This window comes from Marmota marmota, unplaced genomic scaffold (assembly GCF_001458135.2).
Source record: "Marmota marmota marmota unplaced genomic scaffold, marMar, whole genome shotgun sequence".
NCBI classification, from domain to species: domain Eukaryota; kingdom Metazoa; phylum Chordata; class Mammalia; order Rodentia; family Sciuridae; genus Marmota; species Marmota marmota.
Genome location: NW_025999999.1, coordinates 17,996,546 through 18,021,690, shown reverse-complemented (window position 1 = coordinate 18,021,690; position 25,145 = coordinate 17,996,546). Strand labels below are relative to the sequence as shown.

The 25,145-nt window shown below is 43.2% G+C and overlaps 1 protein-coding gene across 13 annotated transcripts in view; it reads left to right on the top strand.

Moving 5' to 3' along the window:
- The window catches only part of Ablim1 (actin binding LIM protein 1), a 272,608-nt gene that overhangs the window by 151,110 nt on the left and 96,353 nt on the right, over window positions 1–25,145 (top strand). For all 13 annotated transcript variants that reach the window (XM_048807388.1, XM_048807383.1, XM_048807393.1 and 10 more), the window contains exons 3-5: window positions 1,768–1,951; window positions 6,104–6,213; window positions 23,914–24,040. In XM_048807388.1, coding sequence (XP_048663345.1) covers window positions 1,768–1,951; window positions 6,104–6,213; window positions 23,914–24,040 — 421 coding nt within the window. The remainder of the gene's footprint in view (window positions 1–1,767; window positions 1,952–6,103; window positions 6,214–23,913; window positions 24,041–25,145) is intronic.

Below are 25,145 nucleotides of genomic sequence, written 5' to 3'. Positions count from 1 at the left end.
GTACCCAGACTATATGTTTGGAGGAGAGAGTAAAGAGAGGGACTAGTGATTTAAAGATTTGAGAAGTAACCAATTTTGGAAGAGTAACCGAGTCATCAGAACTGCTAATGTCCCTGAGGAGGGAAACTGGTAGGGCCTTGCCAAGTTGGAGATAGGATTCAATTGTGTTCCCAGGCTGGGGACGTGGCTCAGTGATAGGGCACTTGCCTGGCATGTGCACAGTTTTCTGTGACACCGCTTTATGCCACTCATTGTTTCTTGTTTTTGGAGGAATTTGTGGTCAGAATGAGGCTAGTCCATCCTTGGGCTCCTGCAGCCCACTTGGTAAGGAAGGAGCAGGTGTGAGATCTGTGGGGCAGGAGGCGATGCTGGCAGGTTAGAGGAGGCAGCAGGTGGTGGACTAGCTGTTTTCCAGAGAATATGATCACAGTAGTATTTATAGTGTGGTTGGTTTCAGGCGTGGTGGACTCCAGCCATAATCTTGGGTTACTTAATTATAAATTGCAAAGAAAGTCATAGGGGTGGAGTGTTGGGCTAAACAAAGACAGATGAGTTCACAGTGTAAAGCTCATTTGTGGCTTCTGTGTCACCTTGAATATCTTTCAGAGTGCTAACCAAGGGTGGGGGAGGAGCTACTTCCATCAGAATCTGGGCTCTTCATTAATTCATCAGGTGCATTAATAAGTTTTGGGAACTAATCAGGGGGAACCCTGGAGGTGTTCTTGAAGCTCCTTTGGAAAGCATTTTAGTGACTGAACTCACCTTGTCCCCTCTCTACCTGAGTGCCCCTTCCAGGAATCATCAAGAATCCTGGGTTGTTTGCCTAAGAGCTTTAATTATACAGGAGTCACCTGAGCCTGGGGATGGAGAGGTGAAGGCCAGAGGTTCCCAGCTTTAGCTGTTACTTCTCAGTCTGCCAGTGGAAAATCCTTACTATCAAGGTTTTGCTTTAGGCTTTATTGGGGACAGGTTGTTGTGACCTGCTTGGATCTGGTCTGAACATGCAGACCGGCCCAAGTCCCTGGCATCCCAAGACCTGCTTGTTTGCATCAGCTCCAAATTTCACAGCTGTGCAGTTTTGAAAGAGATACCAAAATCCAGACACAAAGAAGCGTTCTCTTTTGTATGTACTAAGGTCACGAATGACAGGTTTATCCTAGACATGTCCCCTTTTCTTTCTTCTTTTGCCCGTCCATTTTTGTCTCTCTCTTTCTAATACGTGAATAATCGGCTTATCCTATTTACTGCATAAAGAGAAAATTCAATGTCTCAATTTTTCATAGCTATGGGAAAGTATTTCCAGAGTGTGAAAAAGTAGCTATTGGAAATTTCAGTCACTGCTTTTGGTATAATGGGAACTTATTACTCAACTCAGTAACAATCTTGGCTCAAACCACGTAGTTGTGAGGGCAAGCAGTGGGCACCTTTCCTAATAGCACTGCCAGGGACACCTTTCTTCATATTTGAGACAACCTGAACCCAGCATATCTTTCCATCAAAGGCTGTTTGATCACCTCTAAATCTTAGACATGCCACGAAAGCGGTTGAGGCCCAGCCAGTGGATTTTACTTGTGTGAGATATTGCGTATCTCCCAAGGGGAGGGAGGAAGAGAGAAAGCAGAGCCCGGCAATAAATAGCTCTTTGTATCCGTCCCCTCCCCTAGCCCCAAACCATTGAAACCACAGTGAGCAACCAGCATTCAGTTGAAGGCCACTGATGCCAGCACTTGCCAGATGATGACCAGATGTGAACTTGTCTTTCTGCAGTGTGTGGCTGTGACCTGGCCCAAGGGGGCTTCTTCATAAAGAACGGGGAGTACCTCTGCACCCTGGACTACCAGCGGATGTACGGGACACGCTGCCATGGCTGTGGGGAGTTCGTGGAGGGCGAGGTGGTGACTGCCTTGGGCAAGACCTACCATCCCAACTGCTTTGCTTGTACAATCTGCAAGTAAGTGATCATCTGCCCAAGTCTACAGCTTCCTCCAACAGAGAGACACTGGTTTTAGCCATTCAAGCTTGGGATGGCTCTTTTGGTCTTGAGTAGCACTTAGTTTTTAAATGTCTCTTTTTTAATATTCTCTTCCTGTTGTATTTTCAATCTTAGTCAAAACTGTAATTTGGTTGGGAAACTTTATACATGAAGTCCTCTACAAAGTAACACGACATGACTTTAAGTGGCTTGAAACCAAGACTTCAGGCAGCTCCAAACATTTAGAATAATGAAAATATTGGAGGAAATGGACAACTGCTTAGAAGGAAAAAGCTTATTTGGAAGTATATGTTCTTTTGCACATATGTATGCATGTCTGGGTTTAAAATAGTCTCTTTATGGCTGATATTGGCAAACTATGGCCCACAGGCCAAATGAGGCCCAATGTCTGTTTTTGTAAATAAAGTTTTATTGGCACACAGCCACGCCCATTTTTGCATATCATCTGCAGCTGCTAAGGAGAGTTGTAGGCCTGTGACAGAGACCATGTGGTCCACAAAGCCTATAAGGACATTTAGAATCTTCTTTTAGGGAAAGGAGTTTGCCAACCCCTGCTGTCTAGGTATCTACCTTCCAAAGTTAAAACTTAACTGCACAAACCAGTTTGATTAAAATGATCAGTCTAAGAGAAGAAGGAAACTGTGAAATGTGAGTGGGAAATTTTGCTGTTGTGTTGTGAGGGAAACAGATCATAAAACTAAGATGGGTCTGACTCTCCTGACCAGGAGACTTGCTGACAAGGGGCAGCTACTGTGTGGGTCAGTTCCAGTTCAGTATTCCCATGTCCTCTGGCACCCAGCTCCCTCTCACTTGGCCTATCTGAAACTGCCATTCAGAGGTGGAGTTTTGTTTTGGTATTCAGTGTTTCATGTTTCCAAGTCAGAGAGATGTCAACTCTGGAAAGGTAGATTTAATATTGCATAATCAACAAGATGATACATGACAGGTGAAATACTCTTAACAAAATTATTTAAGTAAGTTCATAGCAGTTAGCCCATTTCTTAATTACATATTTTAAAAATCATAATTAAGAAATTCTAGATTCATAATCTAATAATTTTCTGATTTAATCAAGAGTGAAACTCCATCCTGTCTCCTCCCTTTTCAGGCTGTGGCCCACAGCCTGGTCAAGGGTCCTGGGCTGACCATGGAGAAGACCCAGGTCCGAGCCCCTCTTCCTGGGTTGAGTTGAGATTTTTATGAATAGCTTTTCAAGGAAGTGGCCTCTGCTATAAAAGAAAGGGCTGTGCACTAGCTGAGAGAGATCCCCAAAGTCTGGCCAGTCACTGTAACTTCTGGATTGGATAGGGCTGGGATCTCTTTAAAAACATCAATTTCTATCCTGCTTTTCTGCTAAGACACACATAACAAATAGTAGTTTCTGGAGGGTTCCCAATGTGAAGTTACCCAGCCCCCTTGGTCCGGGTAAACTCTGAGGGCCCTTCTGTTCTTGATCATGAGAGATCATGGTCTTAAAGTTGGTGTACTGATGGCCAGACATTTACCAATCAGAGCCCTGTCCCTGGACATGTGAGGCAGCAGAGATGTTGCTGTTGCTACAGGTTGAGTATCTCTTATCCAAAATTCTTGGGAGTAGAAGTGTTTTGGACATCAGATTTTTTTTTTTTTTTTTTTTTTTTTGATTCTGGAACATTTATATAGGTGATATCTTGGGGACCTAAGTCGAAACATGGAATTCATTTTTCGTATGCACCTACACAACATAGCCTCAAGGTAATTTTATACAACACTTTTAGTGCACCTGCATTTTGACTGTGGCCACAGGAGGATAGCTGTGGAATTTTCCACCATGGCATTTTATTGGCACTCAAAAACGTTTCAGATTTTGGAACATTTCGGATTTGTGGATTAAGGTTGCTCAGCCTGTATTCTAGGGCTGTGGCCACTGCTGCTTCTAGATGATGATAATTCTACCTGAATTGAGGCCTCCTTTGTGGTTCACAAGTTGTGTTCATATAGAATTTAACTGAACCCTGTTAGAAATTCTGTGAAGTCAATTTGGAATTAATGACCCTACTTTTGAGTGACTGAGTCTCAGAGTTTAAGAGACTTTTGTAGGTTAACAGTTGAAGGCTAAAATTTGAACTCAGGTTTTCTTCCTCGAAATCCAGTTCTCCTCCTACTACAAACATTCACTCAAATAACAGAAGGAAGTGAGCCCATATGATCAGAGGATGTAGGGAGAGAGGAAAGTATTGGAAAGAGTGCTACAAGTTACAAAACTTCAAGTTCAGAAGCCTGGCCACACATTGAACACTGGTCTCTGGGTTGTGCCATAGAGGATTCATGTCTAAAAAAATAAAGTGTGGATGAGAAGGGGGCCTGGACTTGGGTGAGGTAAGCAAGGATCCTGGAGTGCAGGATGTAAAGGGGGCTTGTTCTGGGCATCTTGCGAGTGCTGGTCAACCCTGGAGAGTGGGCATTTCTCGACATGTTGAGCTACAGGTGCCTCGATTGTCTCTCCCCAGTCCTGGCCCTCCTCAGAGGCAGAAGAACCTGTGCTTGTTGAGTTGCTGTGTTGATGGGCCCTTAAGCCTCCTTACAGAATGGACTTGAGGCCTGTTCAGGTTTAACTTGTCAGTGTGAAGCCATAGACCCTCTGGCACCCACCAGAGCATTAAAGACAGAGTTAAGTGCTAAGTTGGTAGATGCCATCTGCACCTGTCTAGTCTCCATCACTGGTCAACCCAGGCAAGTCTCTTACCCTTTCTGGGGCTTATTCAGATGATGAAAAATGATAGCATCACAGCAGAGAGGGCCCCATCTCTTCTTAGGACTTTGAATAATATTTGAGGGTATACAAATATAAAGCCCATGCCAGGCATAGCGGCACACCTATAATCTCACCAGCTCAGGAGGCTGAGGCAGGAGGATTGCAAGTTCAAAGCCAGCCTCAGCATCTTGGCAAAGGCCCTAAGCAACTCGGTGAGACCCTGTCTCTCTCTATAAAATATAGAAAAGTGCTGGGGATGTTGCTCAGTGGTTAAGTGCCCCTGGGTTCAATCTCAGGTACATATTTAAAAAAATACACACACACACACACACACACACATACATATTGCCCTTCTTGATTACTGGCACCAGACACATTTGTGGAGTTAAGACCAAGTTTACCTGTGCATATAGTCAATCACCAGCTGTTAGGTCACAGACAGGTGACTAAAAAGGGAGATAGCAGCCGAGAAAGTAAAAACTAATGTCAAGAAGCTCAGACTTGCTCTAAACAATTGCTTCTGACTCTGATTCATGATGTCTCGCTGTGAGTTTCACATTTCCTAATTGACAGGGTCACACATTTAAAAACTCATGTTGATGAAGATTGTTGGCCAATTGGCCAATTGCAAGTTAACAGAAATGGAAACTGTGTGTCATTTGTTAACTAATGACTTGTTTTTAAAGGCTGTCTCTTGGTGAACTGGGATGAGAAATGGTAACTGAAGAAGGTGGTATTTTGTGGCAATGTGCTATTATTGATGAATGTCTAATGTAAAAGGAAAGTGTCATTCTGAAAAGAAGCTACTATTAATTCTTAAACAGATATTTTCAGCCTGTCCTATTTCTCTTGGCTTATAAAGAACTGGGTCCCCAGTGCAATACTCCGATGTCCAGGAAGGACAAAATCTAACTCAGCATAGTTATCACAGCACTCTGGGTGTGGTCCCATGGAACTGAAAGAGTTCATGCTTGGCCTATAACCAGTTCTGCTGGGTAGGGGCCCTGCACTTAGCTGGAATTCACGGTATTTAAAAGGTTTCTTGGTGAAGATTTTCCATTTGGAAATTTACTGTCCTGTGTGCCTGCTGGGTGACTTGTTGGGACATCCCTCCACTAAGGAGTGGAGGTAAATCATTCCGTTTTACTATCTAGTTGCCCATAAAAACCAGTGCCTTTTCTTTTCTACTCATAATGAGGTACATTTATTTGTTTGGACCATATCCAGCTGGCTAGCTTGGGCATGATTGCATTTCAGACATTTTTAGCTGGTGCTCCTCCAGTAAATAAATTTGCACCAGAGGGCAAGTTGAAGACACAAGGAAGGGGAATGAAGTTTCTGAAGTAACCTTGAGGACTGTGTCTTTCTGTCTCTAGGCGCCCGTTTCCACCTGGAGATCGAGTCACGTTCAATGGGAGAGACTGCCTTTGTCAACTGTGTGCACAGCCGATGTCTTCCAGCCCCAGTGAAGCCACCTGCTCCGGCAGTAAGTGCTCTGGTGATCTGATGGCAGGAACACCTCTGTAGCTCAAGGGTGAGGGTGGCTTGGGAAGGTTCCTCTCTTCTTGAGAACCCCTGTTAGCTAGAGCCACGACCAGTGCTTTCTGGGACATTTTCCATTGATAAACGTGATGTTTGGTGAAGCCTCCACTTAAATCCAGGCCGGGGGAAGCAGCTCCAGTCCTTCACAAAGACATAAATAGAGTTGGACATCAAACTGTCGTTTTTGACAGTCCATGAAAGAGAAATAATCATAAAACCTTGCACTGGAAATGCCCATCATGGAGGTTGAGATGGGAGAACATTTGGTGGCGATGTGCTGGAATAGCTATCTCCACTCGCCTAAGGTACCGATGCAGCCATTTCTGCTTACTCTTTTTTTTTTTAAAGAGAGGGGGAGAGAGAGAGAGAGAGAGAGAGAGAGAGAATTTTTTAATATTTATTTATTTTTTTTTAGTTCTCGGCATACACAACATCTTTGTTTGTATGTGGTGCTGAGGATCGAACCTGGGCCGTACGCATGCCAGGCGAGCGCGCTACCGCTTGAGCCACATCCCCAGCCCTCTGCTTACTCTTCAATAACCTTTATTCACCTCGAAGACTCTGACATTTGTTCATCTGAGAACTTGCTCAGTACCTACAACATGTGTTCTCTGAACGGAGATACAGAGGAGCAAAACCACCCCTCCCAGCTCAGGAGGCCTGCTTGCTCCTGAGAGCACATAGACAAATGCATACACAAAATATCTAATATGTGACGAAAATGAAAGTAGAAAATTAAAGCAGAGTCAAGGGACAGCATTTCTAATGGCCAATCAGACAAGGCCTCTTTCAAAAGGCAGCACTCAGGGCTTTGAAGGAAGTGTGGGAAGAAGGTATTTGACATACATCAGGAGAGTCATCATTATTTATGACAAGGGCTTGTCTTACCTGTAAGGATCCAAGGAGAACCAGTTTTCCTCTCCCTTCCCCAATATGGTGGCACATTGTACTTTTCTTCTATTATATCCATCCGAAATAACACTGGGTAGATCAGTTAATAACTTTTGTAAGTCAATGTATTCTGAACTCTGGGTACCAAGTTAGGAAGCTCTACATCATCTCTTTCCCGGGGCATTAGGAGTCTTTGAGAAACCTGGAATAATCCTCCTTCAACTCTGTGAATCTTAATATATAAGAATGAGATAAGTCATTGCCACTCAGAGGAATTTTGTGCAATTCACAACAATGATTCCAAATCTTCCTATTAAAGTGGAAGCCATATACTTTTAAAAATAAGAATGTTCTTATCAAAGCATTTGCATGAGATTAGATCTTGACCATGGAAGGAAATCTATGTATTCCTTATTCGGGACACTACTGGATTCTGAGCATGTGATTTATGTGACCTGTGGATGAGTGACAGCAGCCTGGGCAGGACAATCACTACACAGCAAGGCAATACCCCGGCCCCTAGTGAGGTTTCAAGTCCTTTGCTTTTTACCCTGTCCTAAGCACAAAGGAAGCAGTTAGCCCCAGGTTGTTGGGAAGGTGACCTGGGTGGAAATAGTCACCCCATTATTTAGGAGGGTTTACCATGAAAAATCATTACTAAAAACTTTGGAGGAATTCATCAGTCTAGTTAAGAAAAGGAGGTTTCTATGAGTCCTTGGATCTGACGACAGCCATAGCAGAGGGTCGTGGCATACAGCCTGCAATAATAGGCATGGACGTGTCCTCAAAGTGTCCTTTGGTCCACTGTTTAGATAAGTGAGAAAATCAAGGCCCATGGATGTACTTGAGGTCACACAGCCGTACAAAGATGCGGTAGGGTCAGATGCAGTTCTTTGGGCCCCTAAATTTTAACTATTTTGTGTCATCTAATACTCCAAATTATTTGGTTTAGGAAACAGAAGCAGATTATTTTTAAAGACTTTCAGTCCTCTCAGGCTGTACGATTTGGAAGCATGTTCTCTACTCACAGCAACATCAGAATGATTATTCTAATTTTTATTAAAATTTTGGGTTACATTTATAATTTCCATTTTTGTTGTTGTTGTTGTGCTGGGGATTGAACCCAGGGCCTTGTGCATGCTAGGCAAGCACTCCAACAACTGAGCTATATCCCCAGCCCCTATAATTTCCATTTTTATGTGACACACGTTTTATACACATAAAAATTAAAGTTAAGTAAAAAAAATGTAATCAATCTCAAATTCATTGTATTTTCAATACAATATTTAACCATTCTTGCTTCTGTGCCAATGGCTGGGCCCAATCCTATTTCCCCCTTTCCTTCCAATGGGTGCATTCCTATGCAACTGCTTTGGGTCAGAACGTTTTTATTTTTAAGAAGTACTTATCTATTTAGGTAAGTACTCAAAGCCATTTATAGGGTGTGTGGGTGTCTGTGAAGAAGAGAGCTCTTATATATGGATCCACACATGCAAAATGCCCCAGCGAGCCAGGCAGGCACACACATACTACAGCAACGGGAATTTGCAGCAAGTTTCTGAAATTCCTTGGCGCATATTAGAAAGCATTTGGTTGTTATTTGTGGTTCTCCAAGAATTACCCTATGCTTCCAAACCTACTCTGGTGTGACTTCAGTTCCGACTTTAAAAAAAAAAAAAAAAATGACTTTTGGTCTGGGGCTGTAGCTCAGTGATGGAGCGCTTTGCCTGGCACGTGTGAGGCTCTGGGTTCAACCCAAGCACCATATAAAAATAAATAAATAAATAAAATAAAGGTGTCCATCTACAACTAAAAAAAATAGTTTTTTAAAAAATCAAATGACTTTTTAAACTTGGCAAAGGGCTTCCTACACAGAAGCAGAAAAACTGACCATATTTTTTTTAGTGTAAAACTCTTTTTGTGATAATGTTCACAGAGTCCATGAAATACATCAAAGGGATAAGAAAAGGGCCGAGATCCTCTTTTCCCTTTAAAATATTCTCTTTGGAAGTGAGTCTGCTCTTCTGAACCAGAATTATTCCACGTTATGTGGCCAGTTTCCCATAGTCACAGGATGTGAGGCAAAAACCACGAGAGGGGACAGAAGCAGGGCAGGGTGGGAAGCAGAAGCTGGGGCGGAGGCTGGGAGGAGAATTTGCACAAGATACTCTCCCTGTGAGCTTGCTGGAAAAAGCTCCCTCTTTGGCTGCTCGGTGGCCGCCATGTCTGTGTTGGTCTGTTTTAAGAAGACCACCCTGTGGAGGCCTCCTCAAAAAATTCTCCTAACATTTACCTCATGGTGTGCCAGCACTGTAGCACCAGTTTACACTATCAACTCGTTTAATCCTCTCACACCCCTATAGGTTGGTACTAACTGTGCCTGTTCACAGATGAAGAAACAAAAGGTCATGGAGGTCAAGTAGTTTGCCCAAGGTCACATGGGCCCACACCCTAGCCATCTGGCTCCAGATGCCAGGCTCCCTCCCTGATGCTTATTTTACCATGTGGATGTCACTCTCTGATTCCCAAAGACGGGTGCTGAGCCTCAGAGCAGACCTGATGGGTGTGTAGATGGTCTGAGTGTCCTGACCCCAAGGCTGTGTGTACTTTTCTACCGGTTGTCTCCCTGTTGTGTCAAAGTTGGTAAAAAGAAGCCCTCAGGAGGTTATTCCTAGAAACAAGTTGATTCAATAAAAGATTATTGCCACAAATTAGTTTAAATGGTTGCTGCATCCAGCCCAATGCAATTCGATTCCATAAGCAACTGATGTGATCTCAAATGGAGGTGGTAGTGAAAGGTACCTCCTAGGGTTGTGGGGAGCATTAACTTTCTAGCTGATTCATACTGTTTAAAAAATATGCACAGAAGACATTACACTCTACCAGAAAGTCAAGTACAGTCCTCTGCAAATTAATTCTACCTCATTTTGGTGTATTTTCCTGTACCTGAGGGACTGGATTCCCACAGGCTAAGGAGCAGCACAAACCTGTGTGGCACCCTAGTGCATATGGAATCGGGCTTGAATTGTCGTTTCCTCCATGGCTCCTGTCTATTTCAGGCACCTGAGCAGGAGTAGGCTGCTGTCTATGATCACCCTTTCCCTTTCCAAGGGTGTCTGACTAGCGTCTGATTGTGTGTGGGTTTGACGATTAACAGGGTGAACACCCCCACACAAATACATCCAAGCCTGTCTTTCTCCCTTCTCTCCTCTACACAGACCTCCATATATAGCATCATCATTATTCTGACTGCAGTTGGAACTCCCACAGGTATCAGGGCAACGGTGTAGTTGGACCAAATTTAAATCATTTCAGATAAAGAGTCACGTGCGTGTTTTCAAACAGGAGGAAGACATTTTCAATCATTTCACTTTTCTGTTTGGTGTACCAGCTCTTCCCAGTTGTAAGATAATTTTCATTTATCTGTAAATGAAACATCTCTCTCAAAACATCATTTTCAAGTTGAGTGGGAACTGTCTGCTGAAGCACCTAACCATAGGTGCAGTGAGGAAGCTCCCCCCTGGGCCAGATCCTAGCTTTCCCACTCACTAGCAGTGTCTACCTCTCTGTCCTCCTTTTTCTCATCTGTAAAATGGGATGGTCATAGGCACCTGCCTTGTACAATGAAGTGAGTAAATGCATCAAAGTGCTGGTCACTTACAGCTTAACAATACTAACAGTGACCTATTATTGAGGCATCGATTCCCTAATGTTTGTGACAGTCCCAGTCCCCACTTTTTGCACAACTGCTTTTTTCCTTTGCTGTTCATGATAGCTGCCTTTTAAAAACCAGTGGAGTCAGGAATGTATCCACACTTGAAGCCCATGGATTGCTGGAGTTTTGCTCGTGGTCATGGGTTTTATAGCTGGATCTCCAAAAAGAGATCTTCCCTTGTGGATATTAAGGAATGAAATGCTTCAAAGATTCAGGGCACATTGTCAGCACAGGTTAGTGTTCGTTGTTATTCTTTAAGGAAGTGGTGAGGGGAGAACCTAAGCTTAGACTCAGGGGCAGGGCCTGAGGGTTGAGGAAGTGGTTCACATTCCACACCTGCCTCACGTCCTGGTTGGGCCTCCTCCTCGCTGTGTAGCCTTGAGCAAGTTACTCAGTGTCTCAGAACCTCCAGGCCTTCATCTACAAACTGGAAAACGGCTACTTCCAGGGGTTGTCATGAGGACCAGCTGCAGTGCTCCTTGGAAGGACAGTCTGCCTGAGGGAACTTGAAGAAGCAGTGCAGGGGGACCCCAGGCTGCATTCTCTGCCCTGAGAAGTGAACCTGGAAGGACAGAGCTGGGGCCAGGTGTAGGAAGGCCTTGAGGAGTTTGGCAACATGGAGCTCCTAAGGATGGTTTTTAACCTAGAGAACAATATTCTAGAATGATCCATGGGGTGATGGTGATAGGGGGGTACAAAATAAAATATTTGGATCAGGGCTGGGAAGACACTGGTGATTATGGTACAGGTAACAGCTGTGAGAAAAGATGATCAGGGTAAATGAAAGGACCATGTTAAGGAAAGATCCAAGGTGCCATTCATTCATTCATCAAACACCTCACTGAACACCTACTAAGTTCCAGGCTCTGTTCTAGGCACCAGCTAAATTCTCACTCAGTTAACATGTTACATTACTGTGAAGCATTTCTCCAACTAAGACACCATGGGTACATGAATTGGTACATGCGGACCGCATTTTAATTTTTTACATGAGTGGCCACCTCCACTCCCAAGAGAATGAATTCATTGAATGTAAGGACCCTGTTGTCTTTCTTGTGCAAAGCCTACCACATAACATCCTAGATAAACATTCTGGAAATTGAACCAAAGCCTTCTCTACCTTGAAACGAACTCGCATCTCCTCTTTTAAAATGATAGGTTTTAAGTGGTTTTTTTTTTTTTTTTTTTTTTGGTAAAACAACACAAACAGTACAGGAGGGTACAAAGAAAGATGAGGAGCACCTAAGTTCCATCACCAAGAGATCCCCTCTGAGCATTTTGGTGATCATTCTGGATATTTCCCTAAGTGCTATAGGTTTGTGTGTAATTGTGAATGTGTCCAATTTTATGCACATTTTTTCCCATAGCATTTTGTTCATGTACTTTTTCAAAAGTCATTCTTCCGAATGTCACACAAAAGATTGAAAGCTTTGAATTTGCTTGTGCCCCTTGGCAAAAGGGCACCCAGTGTTCCCAGCAAACCTGTACCTTAAATGTCTCTTATGGCAGTAATAGTCATATACCCCTGTTCTTGGGACATTGATCTGTTCCACCAGGAGAGGAGCTACTAATGGCAAAACTTGACCTTAGAGATCAGCACCGTGCACATGGTGAACACAGGAATGTTTGTTTTGTGCGTGAATTGAAAGCATGTCGGGAGAGCTTTTGAGGGAATAAATCTCTCTCCCAAGCCCCAGTGGTGGGGTCTGGCCCTCCTGAAGACGCCTTCGCAGTTTGGTACAGTCATACACAAGTACACAGGTGCATGAGAAGTGACCTAAACGGGCATATTTAAATTCACTTTTATTTTCCCATTTTACAAGGGTTTCCTCTTAGTCACAAGGAGAAATGGTCAGTAATTGCTTGAGATCAATTTGTTGATAACACAGTCACAAGTTTTTAAGAAAGTGGAGGTGTGAGGGAAAGTGTCCCCCAACTTTGTGGTGGACCAGGAGGTCACCTCTCCCAGTGTTTAGGGCACAGGCCTCTGGCCTGGTATGGTGGCTTCAGCTTTCTCTCCTGGGTGGGGAGGGGTGTTGGGAGAGTGGAATTCACAGAGCAGCCAAAGGTTCCTTCCAGAGGAGTGAGGTATGTTGCAAAGAGGGACTTTTATTCTCAGACTTCTCAGGCTGAAATCTTTAACAGAGAGCCCAGAGTGATGCCTCTTCTCACTTCACCTGAGTTTCCTCAGGTAAGAAAGGAAGAAAAGTCCCAGCTTTTCACAGGGAACAGGTACCCCTCACTGAAGCATTGGTTAAAAAGAGCTTTCAGTGAATAGAAAGCTAATGGCATTTGCGGTTTGCTGTTCTCATTTCAGTAGCTATGTGTCTTACATAATAACTAACTTATCAGTGAGGCTGGAATTTTAATGGTTGGAACAGCAGTCATTTTCCCAGGTGAATTTTAATTTTTAAATAGCAGTAAAAAGTCCCTAGCTGTTCAAAAGGATTGCTGTGTATCCCTATAGTTGTACATTCCTAGGGATTTTCCTTGAAAGCATATTTGAAAAATTGCTTATAGTAGTTGTACCTAGGCACGGAGAGAGAGAAATGGGTAATGGAGGGAAGGAAAATGATTCTTGCTGTATGAAAACAATTTTTTTTAACCTTGTGTTTTTATCTATGTAAAACCAAAGTATCCCAAAAATGAAATAATGTTAATTTTACAAAGTGAAATGAAAGACCTATCCAGGGCTGGGGATGTGGCTCAAGCGGTAGCGCGCTCGCCTGGCATGCGTGCGGCCCGGGTTCGATCCTCAGCACCACATACAAACAAAGATGTTGTGTCCGCCGAAAACTAAAAAATAAGTATTAAAAAAATTAAAAAAAAAAAAAAAAGAAAAAAGAAAGACCTATCCAGACTGAAGTCTCACTGTAGTCTGCCCTTGCTATGAACTTTAGTCATGTGTATTAAGTGATTGGTCACATGAGGAATGCACAAAAGCTGACATTCTACCCCCTTTTTATTCTTCCTGTCTTTGGAATAGAGTAAACGAACAGCTATTTGCTAATGAGTCCCGAATCTGAGAAGCTGACGTAGAATCAAGTATGGTTTCCTCTTTGGCAAGAACCCATGTGTGCCTAGTGACCATAGCCAGTTAAAGATTTATCATAAAACTCTTCACCAAGTTAAAGTTTATAACTAAATTAGGGAAATAGGCTCACAAGCAAACCTTCTGGGTATAATATTTTTTAATTGAGGTGAAATTCACAGAGCATGAAATTAACCATTTTAAAGCCACCATTTGGGGAGCCCTAGTGAATTCACAGCACTGTGTAGACACTACCTCTGTCTAGTCCCCAAACCTTCTCATCACCCTTAAAGAAAACACTGTCCCTGTTAAGCAATTATTCTCCATTCTGCTCTTCTTCCAGCTCCTGGCAACTTGCAATCTGCTTTCTGTGTGGATTTACCTATTTCCAGATATTTTATAGAAATGAAGTCATACAGCCTTTTGTATCTGGCTTCTAAATGTTTTCCAGGTTCCCACAGATTGCATTGTTTATCAGTACTTCCTTTTTCTGATGGCTAATATTGCAAAGTATGGCTCTATTGCCCATTCGTCTGTTAATGGGCATGCAGGTCATTTCCATCTTTGGCATGGAAATGACCTGCATGCCCAGTGCTGTGATGAAGACACACGAACAAATATTTGTCTACATATTTGTCTTTTGAGCCGTGGTACAGTTTTTAGAGAGGTTTGCTAAAGACTATCAAATCTTAAAAGCAATGGCTGCCAGTTTTCCAAACCTTTCCCAGGAATCTTTGCCCAGTAGTATGGCAGGCCATGGCCTGGGCACCATTGAATGGTGTCAGGTGATGGCAGGTAGCAGAGGCCACCCAGAGTACCCTGTCTTCTTGCTCCCTCTCCCCTTCTTGGTTCTTCTCTTTTCTACCCCTTTTCTTCCTCTGTTGCTGGCTTGAGCAATGACTCCATGGCCACTGCTCAGCCTGTTGGCAGAAATTTGCTCCCCAGTTCTCCAAACTCTCCAGAAAAAGTCTGTTCAGTAGTGCTGAGTTCACATGCTTTGCACCTCAGCCACGTTAACTCTGTCTTCCCTGCAGACATTTGTCCTTTGGAGGAGTGGCTTGGGGATCAAATGATGTTTGCAGGGCATGTCAGAGATTGTAAGCAGAAAGGAGGGCTCTGCAGGTCCACAGGGGCGCCCCAGTGTGTGCTCAGTGAGTGCTCCCTCGCCCTGTCCACTGAAGCCCTGTCCACTGAAGCCCTGTCCACTGAAGCCCTGCCCTGGACTTTTCACCCATGCAGGTTGAATGGGCTGGAGGTTGCCGTGTGACCATGCTATGATTAGGTGCTGTTTGACTTTGTTTTGGCTTCCCACTTTCCTCCTGCCATACAGGTAGCATTTTTAGGCAGGAGAGAATCCTGTGTTCTTCTGATGATGCTGACATCATCAGAAACAGTGCTGAGCAGCCACACGGGACAGGTGAAGAAGGGACCAGAAAGCAACGATGTTCTCAGAGCCTGTCCCCCACCAGCTGGCCTTTTGAAATCACCAGTTGGGTATTTTGAAGTTGAGAGTTTACTTATTTTATTTTTTTTTTAAGTGTTGGGCTTAGTTTGTTGTTTTTCTAGTTCTTTTTTTTTTTTTTTAGAGAGAGAGAGAGAATTTTTAATATTTATTTTTTAGTTTTCGGCGGACACAACATCTTTGTTAGTATGTGGTGCTGAGGATCGAACCCGGGCCGCACGCATGCCAGGCGAGCGTGCTACCGCTTGAGCCACATCCCCAGCCCTGAGAGTTTACTTATTGAGGTGATGATTTATTCTGTATTTTTTAGTTCTAGTTCCAGAAACATGCATGTACGTATGCACACACACATACACACACACATGAGTTCTCTTTGCTAGGATTTTAAACCTAGAAATTAGAGCAGGTGACAAAACAGTATTAATGTTTATGCTAATATTTTCTTATTTCACATCAAATAAAATCTCTATTACTTCCCCAAGAATATAGACATGTTACAACTTTTTTATTAATTGTCCGGGAAATGGAAGGATCTCTGTTCAAGAGATTTCATATGATATGTAAGGCAACAGATATTGACTTTAGGCAGACATCAAAGTTTTCAGCTCCTAACGGCTTTCAACAGCCTTTCCAAAATACATGTTTTACTTAGTATTTACATTTACCTTTCATCAACTATCTGGCACTGACTGTGTGTAAGACACCCACATCATTCATGCTGGTCCAAGCAGGCCATGAGAAATGAGTCTTCCTAGGCTCATCAGAACGGTTCAACAAGTCCAGTCCTGAGTGCAGGGACAGGTTTCGTGCTGTTTAGAGTCATCCTTCAGTGGTAATTAGCAGAAAATTCAGACTCTCAGCTCTAATGCTTTGTATGAGTCTGAGTGGGTACAAGTCCACAATAGGCTTTCTTCTTTTTCTTAGGTGTTTTGTGGAAATGCCTAGCAATGCTAAGCTGGGGATTCCTGCCTAATAAATTCTTGATGACTTGGGAGAGAGGGATTCCTGGTTATGAATATAGGAAAGAAACACGCCTAACACGAAAGGGGAAAGCTTTTTGACCTTGAATCTATGACACTCCCAACAGCATTCTTTGGGCATTGGCTTCAGGGATTAGAATTGGAAGTTGGAAAGATGTAAATGGTCTATATTTATGAAATCTCTGGCTAAAGTTTCTACCACTTCACAAGCACATATGATATGGAGAAAGACAGGAGGGAGTTTCAGAGACTAGATTTTAGAGGACTTAGAGGGTGGCTGCTGCCAGGCCTGCCTTCGCCTGTCCTGATGAGGCTGACGGTCTGTCACTGTCATGGCCCAGGAAGTCCTGTTTGTGGTGCGGTGTTGTTTTCCAAAGACAACAAGAAGCTCCACTTAAAATAGTGCGTCAGAGGCCACCCTGGCTTGCCATGTTTCCACCATGGCCATCAAGACAGCAAAGCAAGCAACCGACCTCAGCAGGGACAGAGGTGACTGTGGAAAGTCTGTCTCAAGGTCAGGTCTTTTCATAAATCACTCTGGGCCACTTTTAGCATCTGAGATGTCAATCATTTATAGCACTGAGACCCCCCCTTTTCACAGAGTGGGAACACTTTGCACCTAGGATTTGTCTTCTGATCTCATATTGCTTTTCTGGGCAGCCTAGAAATTCAGAAGTTAAAAGAACAGAACAACAAAAATTACTCTTGAAAAGTGCTCAGCCTAACAAGTTTGCAGTTTCTCATTCTGTTTTGGATTTTTTTTTTTTTTTTTTTGGGTACTGGGCATTGAACCCATTGTACATAATAGGCATGTGTTCTCTCCCACTGAGTGGCACCTCAGCCCAGCTTCCTTCTTTCTTATGTTGATCCCATACTCATGGTATTTGCCATGACATGCTAAAAAAGAAAACTGGGGACTCATTGCAGTGACTTGGTTTAAGTAAAAAGCATGGACTGTGCCCTGTCAACATTTGTCAACTCATAGTTGTCTAATTTGGGACCTGGCAACATTCTACAGCCCGGATGAAGATGAAGATCAACATTCAACAATATCTACTTGCTAGACCAAACTCTCATCCCTAATAATGGCCTTTATGATCAAAAGAAGATTTTCAAATTCCCTAATCTTTTCTACCTTAATGATGTTAAAACTGTAGGCCATGCTAAACAAAGTAAGCCAATCCCCAAAAACCAAAGGTGAATGTTTTCTCTGATATGTGGATGCTAATTCACAATAATGTGTGGAGACACTAGGGAAGAACAGAGTTACCTTAGATTAGGTAGAGGGCAGTGGAGGGAGGTGATACGGGGATAGGAAGGATAGTAGAATGAAACAGACATTATTATTTTATGTATATATATGACTGCATGACTGATATGATTCTGTAATATGAACAATCAGAAAAATGAGAAATTATACCCCATCTTATGTAGGATATATCAAGGTACATAAATGAGTTCTACTGTCATATATAATTGAAACAAATTTAAAAAATAAAAAAACTATAGGCCAACTCTTATTTTTAAAATAACATAAGAAAAGTCTGGTTTTTTTTTTTTTTGGTTTTTTTTTTAGCTCTATGTCACCCACTCAAGGGCTTCTGAAGGCCAGGTTGGCAACTTAGATGCTGTGTTTAGTTCAAGCATGAGAGCAGATGGCAATGATACTTAGACTCTCTGGAGGGGTGGGAAGGACCTTATAAAGTGGGCAGTCACTTTGGGCCACCTCATAGTCATTCCCATGAAGGAGACCACGTGGTAAAGGCTGAGGTAACCTGTGGAAGGCTGGGGTCAAAGGCAACTTGGTCACCTAACAGCATCTGTCCTGTGTTCTGATTACTCTCCTGCTCCCCCACTCCCTTCTTTGGGACAGAGCAAATATTCTTTCACATCCTGTCTTTATCATTTTATCTCACAAGATTGGGAAATCCATGTTCTATAAGAACATTTGGATGGCAAGATAAGATGTCCTTAAATCAGGACCTCAATAAATCAAACCCTGGAATTTAGACTCTGAGATTGGCCAGGGTAAAGTGCCTCTAGTTAGCAGCCCATTAGAAGGATATTTTATAAGGTCTCCAAAGTCTTATTCCACTTTCTATTAATAGCACCCTAAGTCTGAAATGATTTGTTACTATTTATTTTTCATCCAAGTGTATGGCCATGAATTTATGTGATAATTTTGTTTTGGACAAATACTACTTCTGTTTTTCTTTTTATTGTAATAAAGGATTCTGGGGAAAGCTTGAATTTTCTGGTATGTATCTGGGCAACAGTTTCAATACTGAAAGTTGATTTTTTTAAAGAATTCTTATTTTAGAAACTTTCACAAGAAAGAAAGGGCATGTTCTGACTGTCTCAAAATCCCAATAGATATTTTATGGTATCTTAGTATCACAACAAGCACTGACCAGTGGCGCTTCCCTTGAGACTTTGTTTTCACTTTGGGTGCTTAGAACTGAACCCCAGCTCATGCTAAGCATGTTCCCTACCATTGAGCTATATGCTCATGATTTTTTTTTTTCTTCCCAGCAATATGGATGGGACCCAGGGCTTTACACATACAAGGCAAGTCCTCTACCACCAAACCACTCAGCCCCTAGTCCCCATCTTTGGAAGTTGGAATACTCATCACTGTTGTCTTCGGCTCTGATGCCTTTGCCAAAAATTCTGCAACACTGGAAACGGTCCCATTCCATATTCTGGAGGCTTTGATCCTTGATGGACAGATGCTCTGAATGGCTGTTACCACTTTTGTGAATGACTGAGCATGTCCGAAGCATCCAGACCTGGGAAGGCTGAGATGGATGGAAACTGAGCCATCACATGTTTGTTCTTCTTATGGCTCCATGTCCCCAGTCTTCCTTTTCAAAAGGCATCTTTGCAGAAAAAAGACATCTTTTTGTCCCTTACCATCCTGAATGGGGAATTCTAGGAAGGCAGAAAATCATTCTCAAGGAGAACATAGGTGTCCAGGTTGACAGGACCTTAAATGCACTTAAGAGAAAACCTCTCCTCTTAGCTTGGGAACAACACCCTCCTTCCAAGAGCCATATGTCCCTTTCTTTAGCTCAAATACTTTTGAAACCCAGGTGTCCATGGGCCTCTGCCAAAAAGTATTAGAAAGATTAAGGCAGACAGGCAGGATCCTTATTAATAATGATATTTATGGCCTTTGAACAAAATGATAAAAATATGGAACCAGGTGTGTACTTGGATGTGAGTTGAACTTGAACATAAGTAGCCAAATCCCTACTTTACTCTGGCTTTGGTGCCAAGAGTAGGGCTTGAGGCAAAGAGTTTAAGGCTATTTTGTTGTTGCTGTTGTTGTTGTTTTTCCTTTTTTTCCAGAACACTGGCTGTCACTAGTGGATTTTGTTTCCCTGATGCTGCTCCACATTCACCTATTTCTGACTTTGACAGTAATTCCAGTGCCAATCACCAGCTTTCTATATTTATCGGCAGCTGCTTCAGTGATGTGGAAACAATTTTCTCAACAGCTGAAAAACATGCAGATAGAGAGTAGGACGTTTTGTTCTTTATAAAGGAGCTCAATTGGAGCGAGCACGGAAGAAGTGAACCATCCAGTGCGCTCTTTATCTCTCCATCTTTTATACTTTGCCCAGTAGGACTTCAGGCTGCTCCAAGGAAAGCTGTGGCTTTGTCCAGAGGGAATGGGCAACCTTGGTGGAATACCCTGGAAAACTGGGACCAGCTGACGCGGGTGGTTTTTTCTTATCTAGGAGGCAGTCTTTGTTGATTTGCTTGTGTCATAAAGTTTGGGATGGAGGAAGCTTTGCCCCAGCCTCCTCTTCCAGCCCAGCTTGGCTGGCTGGTTTTAAGCATTCATTACTGTATGAATATTTCTCTATTAAGCATCATCCAAATGCCTGCCTTTGATAATGGGCAGGACTCAGAGAGTCTGAGTGGTATAGACACCACCTGTAAGGTCAAGGGCTTCCCGTCTGCAAGGCGTTTTGACTAGGATTGGTATCATGTTCACAGAGCCCTTCCTGATCCATAGCAGCCCTCAGGAAAGAATATCTTGGTGGTCCTTGTTCTCCAGTTGTTCTTCTTGCATAGCTCCGGAATGTCTGGGTGCCAAGGTGCTTGACTAGAGTCAGGAAGCAGGGGAAGACCTGTTGAGTACATGTGTAGTACCAAGCCTTGTGCTTGTGAAGCACTTTACAGTGATGATCTCGCTGCTGCTTCCCAGCAAGTAGCTGCTATTGTCAGCATTTTGCAGATGAAGAAATGACAGTTCAGAGGGAGTAAATGACCCAAGTCTTCCCATACCAAAGCCCAAGCCCTAATCCAGCAGCCATCTCCCTAGACTTCTCTGCTCGTGTAGGTGGAGACCTCAAACCGCTCTGCCAGCCTTGCTGAATCCAACAGCTTTCATTTGTAGAGCTGGAAAAATATCTCTCAAGTTTATTTCTTCCTTAAAAAATTCTGTTACATGGCATTTTTCTTAGTATTTAAATCTTCGCTGCCACCTAGTGGGAATTATCTAATGAGATGCATAAAAAAAAATTCAATTCAATTGAACTAAAACTGTTTCATCTAGGAAGAGGCAAAATTATGGAGATAGTAAAAAGTTCAGTGGTTACCAGGGAAGGTGGGAGGAAGGGGCAAGTAGGCGGTGTACAGTATGTATAGGTGAAATTATTCTATATTCTATATTATTCTATAATACTATATATGAATCACAAACTTGTCTAAACAGAATGTCCAGAATGCTAAGGTCAATTGTGGGCTCTGGGTGATAATCATGTGTCAGTATATGCTCTGCAGTGATAACATGTGTACCATTCTGGTGGGGGGGAGGGGCAAGTTTATGGTGGCAAGTGGAATATAGGAAATCTCTATACCTTCTGCTGCTCAGTTTTTCTGTGAACCTAAAACTGCTCTGAAAAGTCTATTTCTTTATTAATCATCAATTCATTCTAAGTCTATACTGTGCTCCTACTCTTCAAAAAAAATTTTTTTTTGGTACCAGGGATTGAACTCAGGGGCACTCAACCACTGATCCACATCCCCAGTCCTTTTTTATTTTATTTATTTATTTTTATGTGGTGCTGAGGATTGAACCCAGGGCCTTGAACATGCGAGGCAAGCTCTCTACTGCTGAGCCATAACCCCAGCCCCTCAATTTTGTATTTTTATTTAGAGACAGGGTCTCACTGAGTTGCTTAGTGCCTTGCTTTTGCTGAGGCTGACTTTGAACTCTTGATCCTCCTGCCTCAGCCTCCTGAGCCACTTGGATTACTGGTGCACACCACTGTGCCCAGTGAAAATTGTATTTTTAAATAAATATTGTGGCCTTCCATTTTTTCTTGATAATAAACTGCCAGATGTGAGATTCCTTTATATTTTTGATGAGATATGGGGATACACATAAACTGTACTTTAAAAAAATACTTAGATTTTGTGTAATATACGCTCAGTTTGTAACAGGCTGTGCTCTAAGAAATTCTATCTATAATACTCAGAATTGACATTTTTAACCTCATGCTTTTTTTGTTGTTGTTTTTAATATTCTCATGGTTAAAAAACAATTTGTGTATCACAGAAGATGTGAAGTAAAGTCAGGTCCCTCTCCACAGAGGGAAGTTTCTTAAGAAGGTCTTGCTTTTTTCCCATGCATGTTCTATTCTGGGTAAGCATGCAGACTCTTTACTATTTTTCTATGCATGAGCTTATGCCATGAGCACTATTGTACAGATTGCTTTCCTCACTTGATCTATTTTGGAAGTCCCACATCTACACATACTACACATAAACCTACCTCATTCTTTTTTTTTTTTTTTGGGGGGGGGGGGACCAGGGATTGAACTCAGGGGCACTCAACCACTGAGCCACATCCCCAGCCCTATATTGTATTTTTATTTAGAGACAGGGTCTCACTGAGTTGTTTAGTGCCTCACTTTTTGCTGAGACTGGCTTTGAACTCTTGATCCTCCTGCCTCAGCCTGCCAAGCCGCTAGGATTATAGGCATGGGCCACCACACCTGGCTAAACCTACCTCATTCATTCTAGCAGCACTTAATATTCCATTGTCGGTTGTGCTCTGATTAATTTAGTAGGTCCCTCATTGATGTCAATATAGACTATAATTCAATTTTTGTTACAAAATGCTATAGGGAAGACACACAGGCAAATACACACACTCTTGCAAAAATATGTTTAGAATAAAATCTTAGACCTGAAGTTTCTGGGTCTCAAACAATGTTAACACTATGCTACAAGATCACCAGACACACACCTGAGATTAAAAAAAAAAAACAAAACAAAACTTAACTCACTGCAGCTGGGAGAGATGAATTGTGCACTATGGTTGGAGTTTGAAGAGAAAGACTTGCGCTGGGTACCTACAGCGAGATTCCAGGGAGCAGGAGCAGGGCTGGGATGGGTGTTGTCAAGAATCAGGAGCAGGTGGGTGCTGGGGTATCCTGAATTTCTCCAGGAGAGAGTCAAATTGGGCTGGAAGCATCTTTGGTAAAGGAGCAGCAGTCACAGCTGTGGTCAGAAGAGGGGGTTGTTTAATCACTTTGTGCACTGAGGAGCCTGGTCTCGGTCTCGTTCCAAATGTGGCCACTAGTGGCCTTGCTGGGTCCCTCTATGGGTCCTGTATGTAAGTGGGGACATCATGGACAATTGCTGGCAGTTGTTTTCTCGGGTACATGGATTTAGACTGTGTGTACCCATTTACATTCTTCTGTTTTTTTTTTAAACACTTCCCTAACCCAATGAAGTATTTCATAATCAAAATAATAATGGCAGCTATAATAATAGCAAATGTTTATAGGGCCATTTTGAATGTGGCAACCATTGAATCCTCATCAGAGGCTTGAGGTGGGTGCCAGTAGCATCTCCACTTTCCTATCAGGAAACAAGGCTTCAAAAGGCAAGTGACTTGCCTGGTCACATAGACAAGCATCGGAGCTGGGTGCAGGACCAGGCTCTCCAACTCCAGCGCCCACACTCTGCATTCTCCTCTCTGCTTTTCGGGAACCTGCCAAGGATGAGTTAAAGCTAAGGAATTAAGAGTCATTTAATCGATGATCACGAATCATTGAGAGGCTGGTTTAGGTTGTTAAGGAAGTAGTCTCCCATTTACAAAAGTGAGAGCTAAGGGCCGCGTGCCAGGAATCCATACGCCATGTTGAATGAGGCAACCAACCTGCTGTGTGCTCAGCTACTCCCTTGTGCTCTCAATCAATAAAGGCCTGTGAGGGCTCTCTTCAAATCACAGCCAAGACACTATAATTAAATATTCTCTGGTCCAGCTGGAGCTCAGAGGGTACTTAACCCCCCAGGAAATAAAACAGATGAAGGATCTCATCCACTTGGATCCACAGAGTTTCCAGCAGCTGCCTTGCTGTAAGAGGTTGGGTCCTGTGAGGTGTCCTGGGGAAGATTATGTGCAGGGAAAGAAAATGGAATAATATGGTGTTTACCTGCCTAGCAACAGGGTTGAGGGGTGTACGCTGGGGTCCAGAAGCCTGCATGCTTGGCTTTGGCAAAGGAAATGCGTGGTGACCACTGGCTGTGCTCTCTTCTAGACTGCGCTGGCTGCGGAAGAGACATCAAGAATGGGCAGGCGCTGTTGGCGCTAGACAAGCAGTGGCACTTGGGGTGCTTCAAATGCAAGTCCTGCGGGAAGGTCCTCACTGGGGAGTACATCAGCAAGTAAGACTGGGCTGGGGGTGTGCGGGTCCTTGGAGTGGGGATGGGCCGTTGTGGGTGCTATGCAGACCCTGCCAGGGGCCTCTCCTCCTCAGACCAAATGAAGTACATTCACATCCCATAATTGTTATGAACTTTTTGCTGTAAAACTTTAAGAAATAATTTTGTTATTTTACCATAATCTGGCTGCTATAAACTAAATGACTATCAATTGTCTAATCATTCCAAAGCTGACGTAATAGTACACCCTATGTCATAACCAATTAAGCTTCTAATAATTTCCCTTTTTTCTTTTTTGTCCTATGTGGAACTAGTAAGACTTTCTCCTTCCCCTTTGAGCTTATGTGTAGACTCCCTCAAAGCACATGCAGCCTAGGCACTGGGCTCCTTAGACCAGTGTCAAACCAGCCCAGGAAGCCTGTTCATTTTGAGTCAGAGGTCTTGTGGATGATCGCTAGGGATGAGGAAGTAAGTGGAGTGTGGGTGGTGGCAGCTTTTAATGCACCCTGCAATGACAGAACTTGCCATTCTGTATCTTTATATGCTCTTTAAAAATTTCCCCACCCACATGAAATCACCCATTCAGAAAAATTAATGAATTTAGTTGAAAAAATATAGTGAAGCAAAAAAGCAGCTGTGGTCTTTTACCTTGGAAATCTAGTTTCATAGTGGACCTGAGTTCAAGCAGGAACACCCTCATTAGAATAAAGAATTCCAGGGTTGATGGTGGTGGTCAGCCAAGGAAGACCAGAGAAGAGTCGAGCTTCTAAACTGACATGGCAGGCTGGGCACCTCGGCTCTCTAGAGGGTGCTTTTTCACTCTCTCATGCTAGATCAAGCTGAAAGTGACATGTTTATTATGCTCTGAGGTTCATGGAAAGGGTCCTGGGTTCTCCGGCCTCCTGAGAGCTGAGGAAACGGAATCTGGAGGTTGCTGGCGGGGGGGGCTCTGTCAGGCCTGTGAGCCCAAGGAAGGGGTGTGGGGAGAGAAGGTGCACCTGGGTCCCCACAGAGGCAGACAAGCACTGAGCTCACCTCTGAAGCTGATCTGGGCTGCCAGTGAAAGGGCAGGATCCTGGTTAGTTCTGAAACATCCGGGAACCAGCAG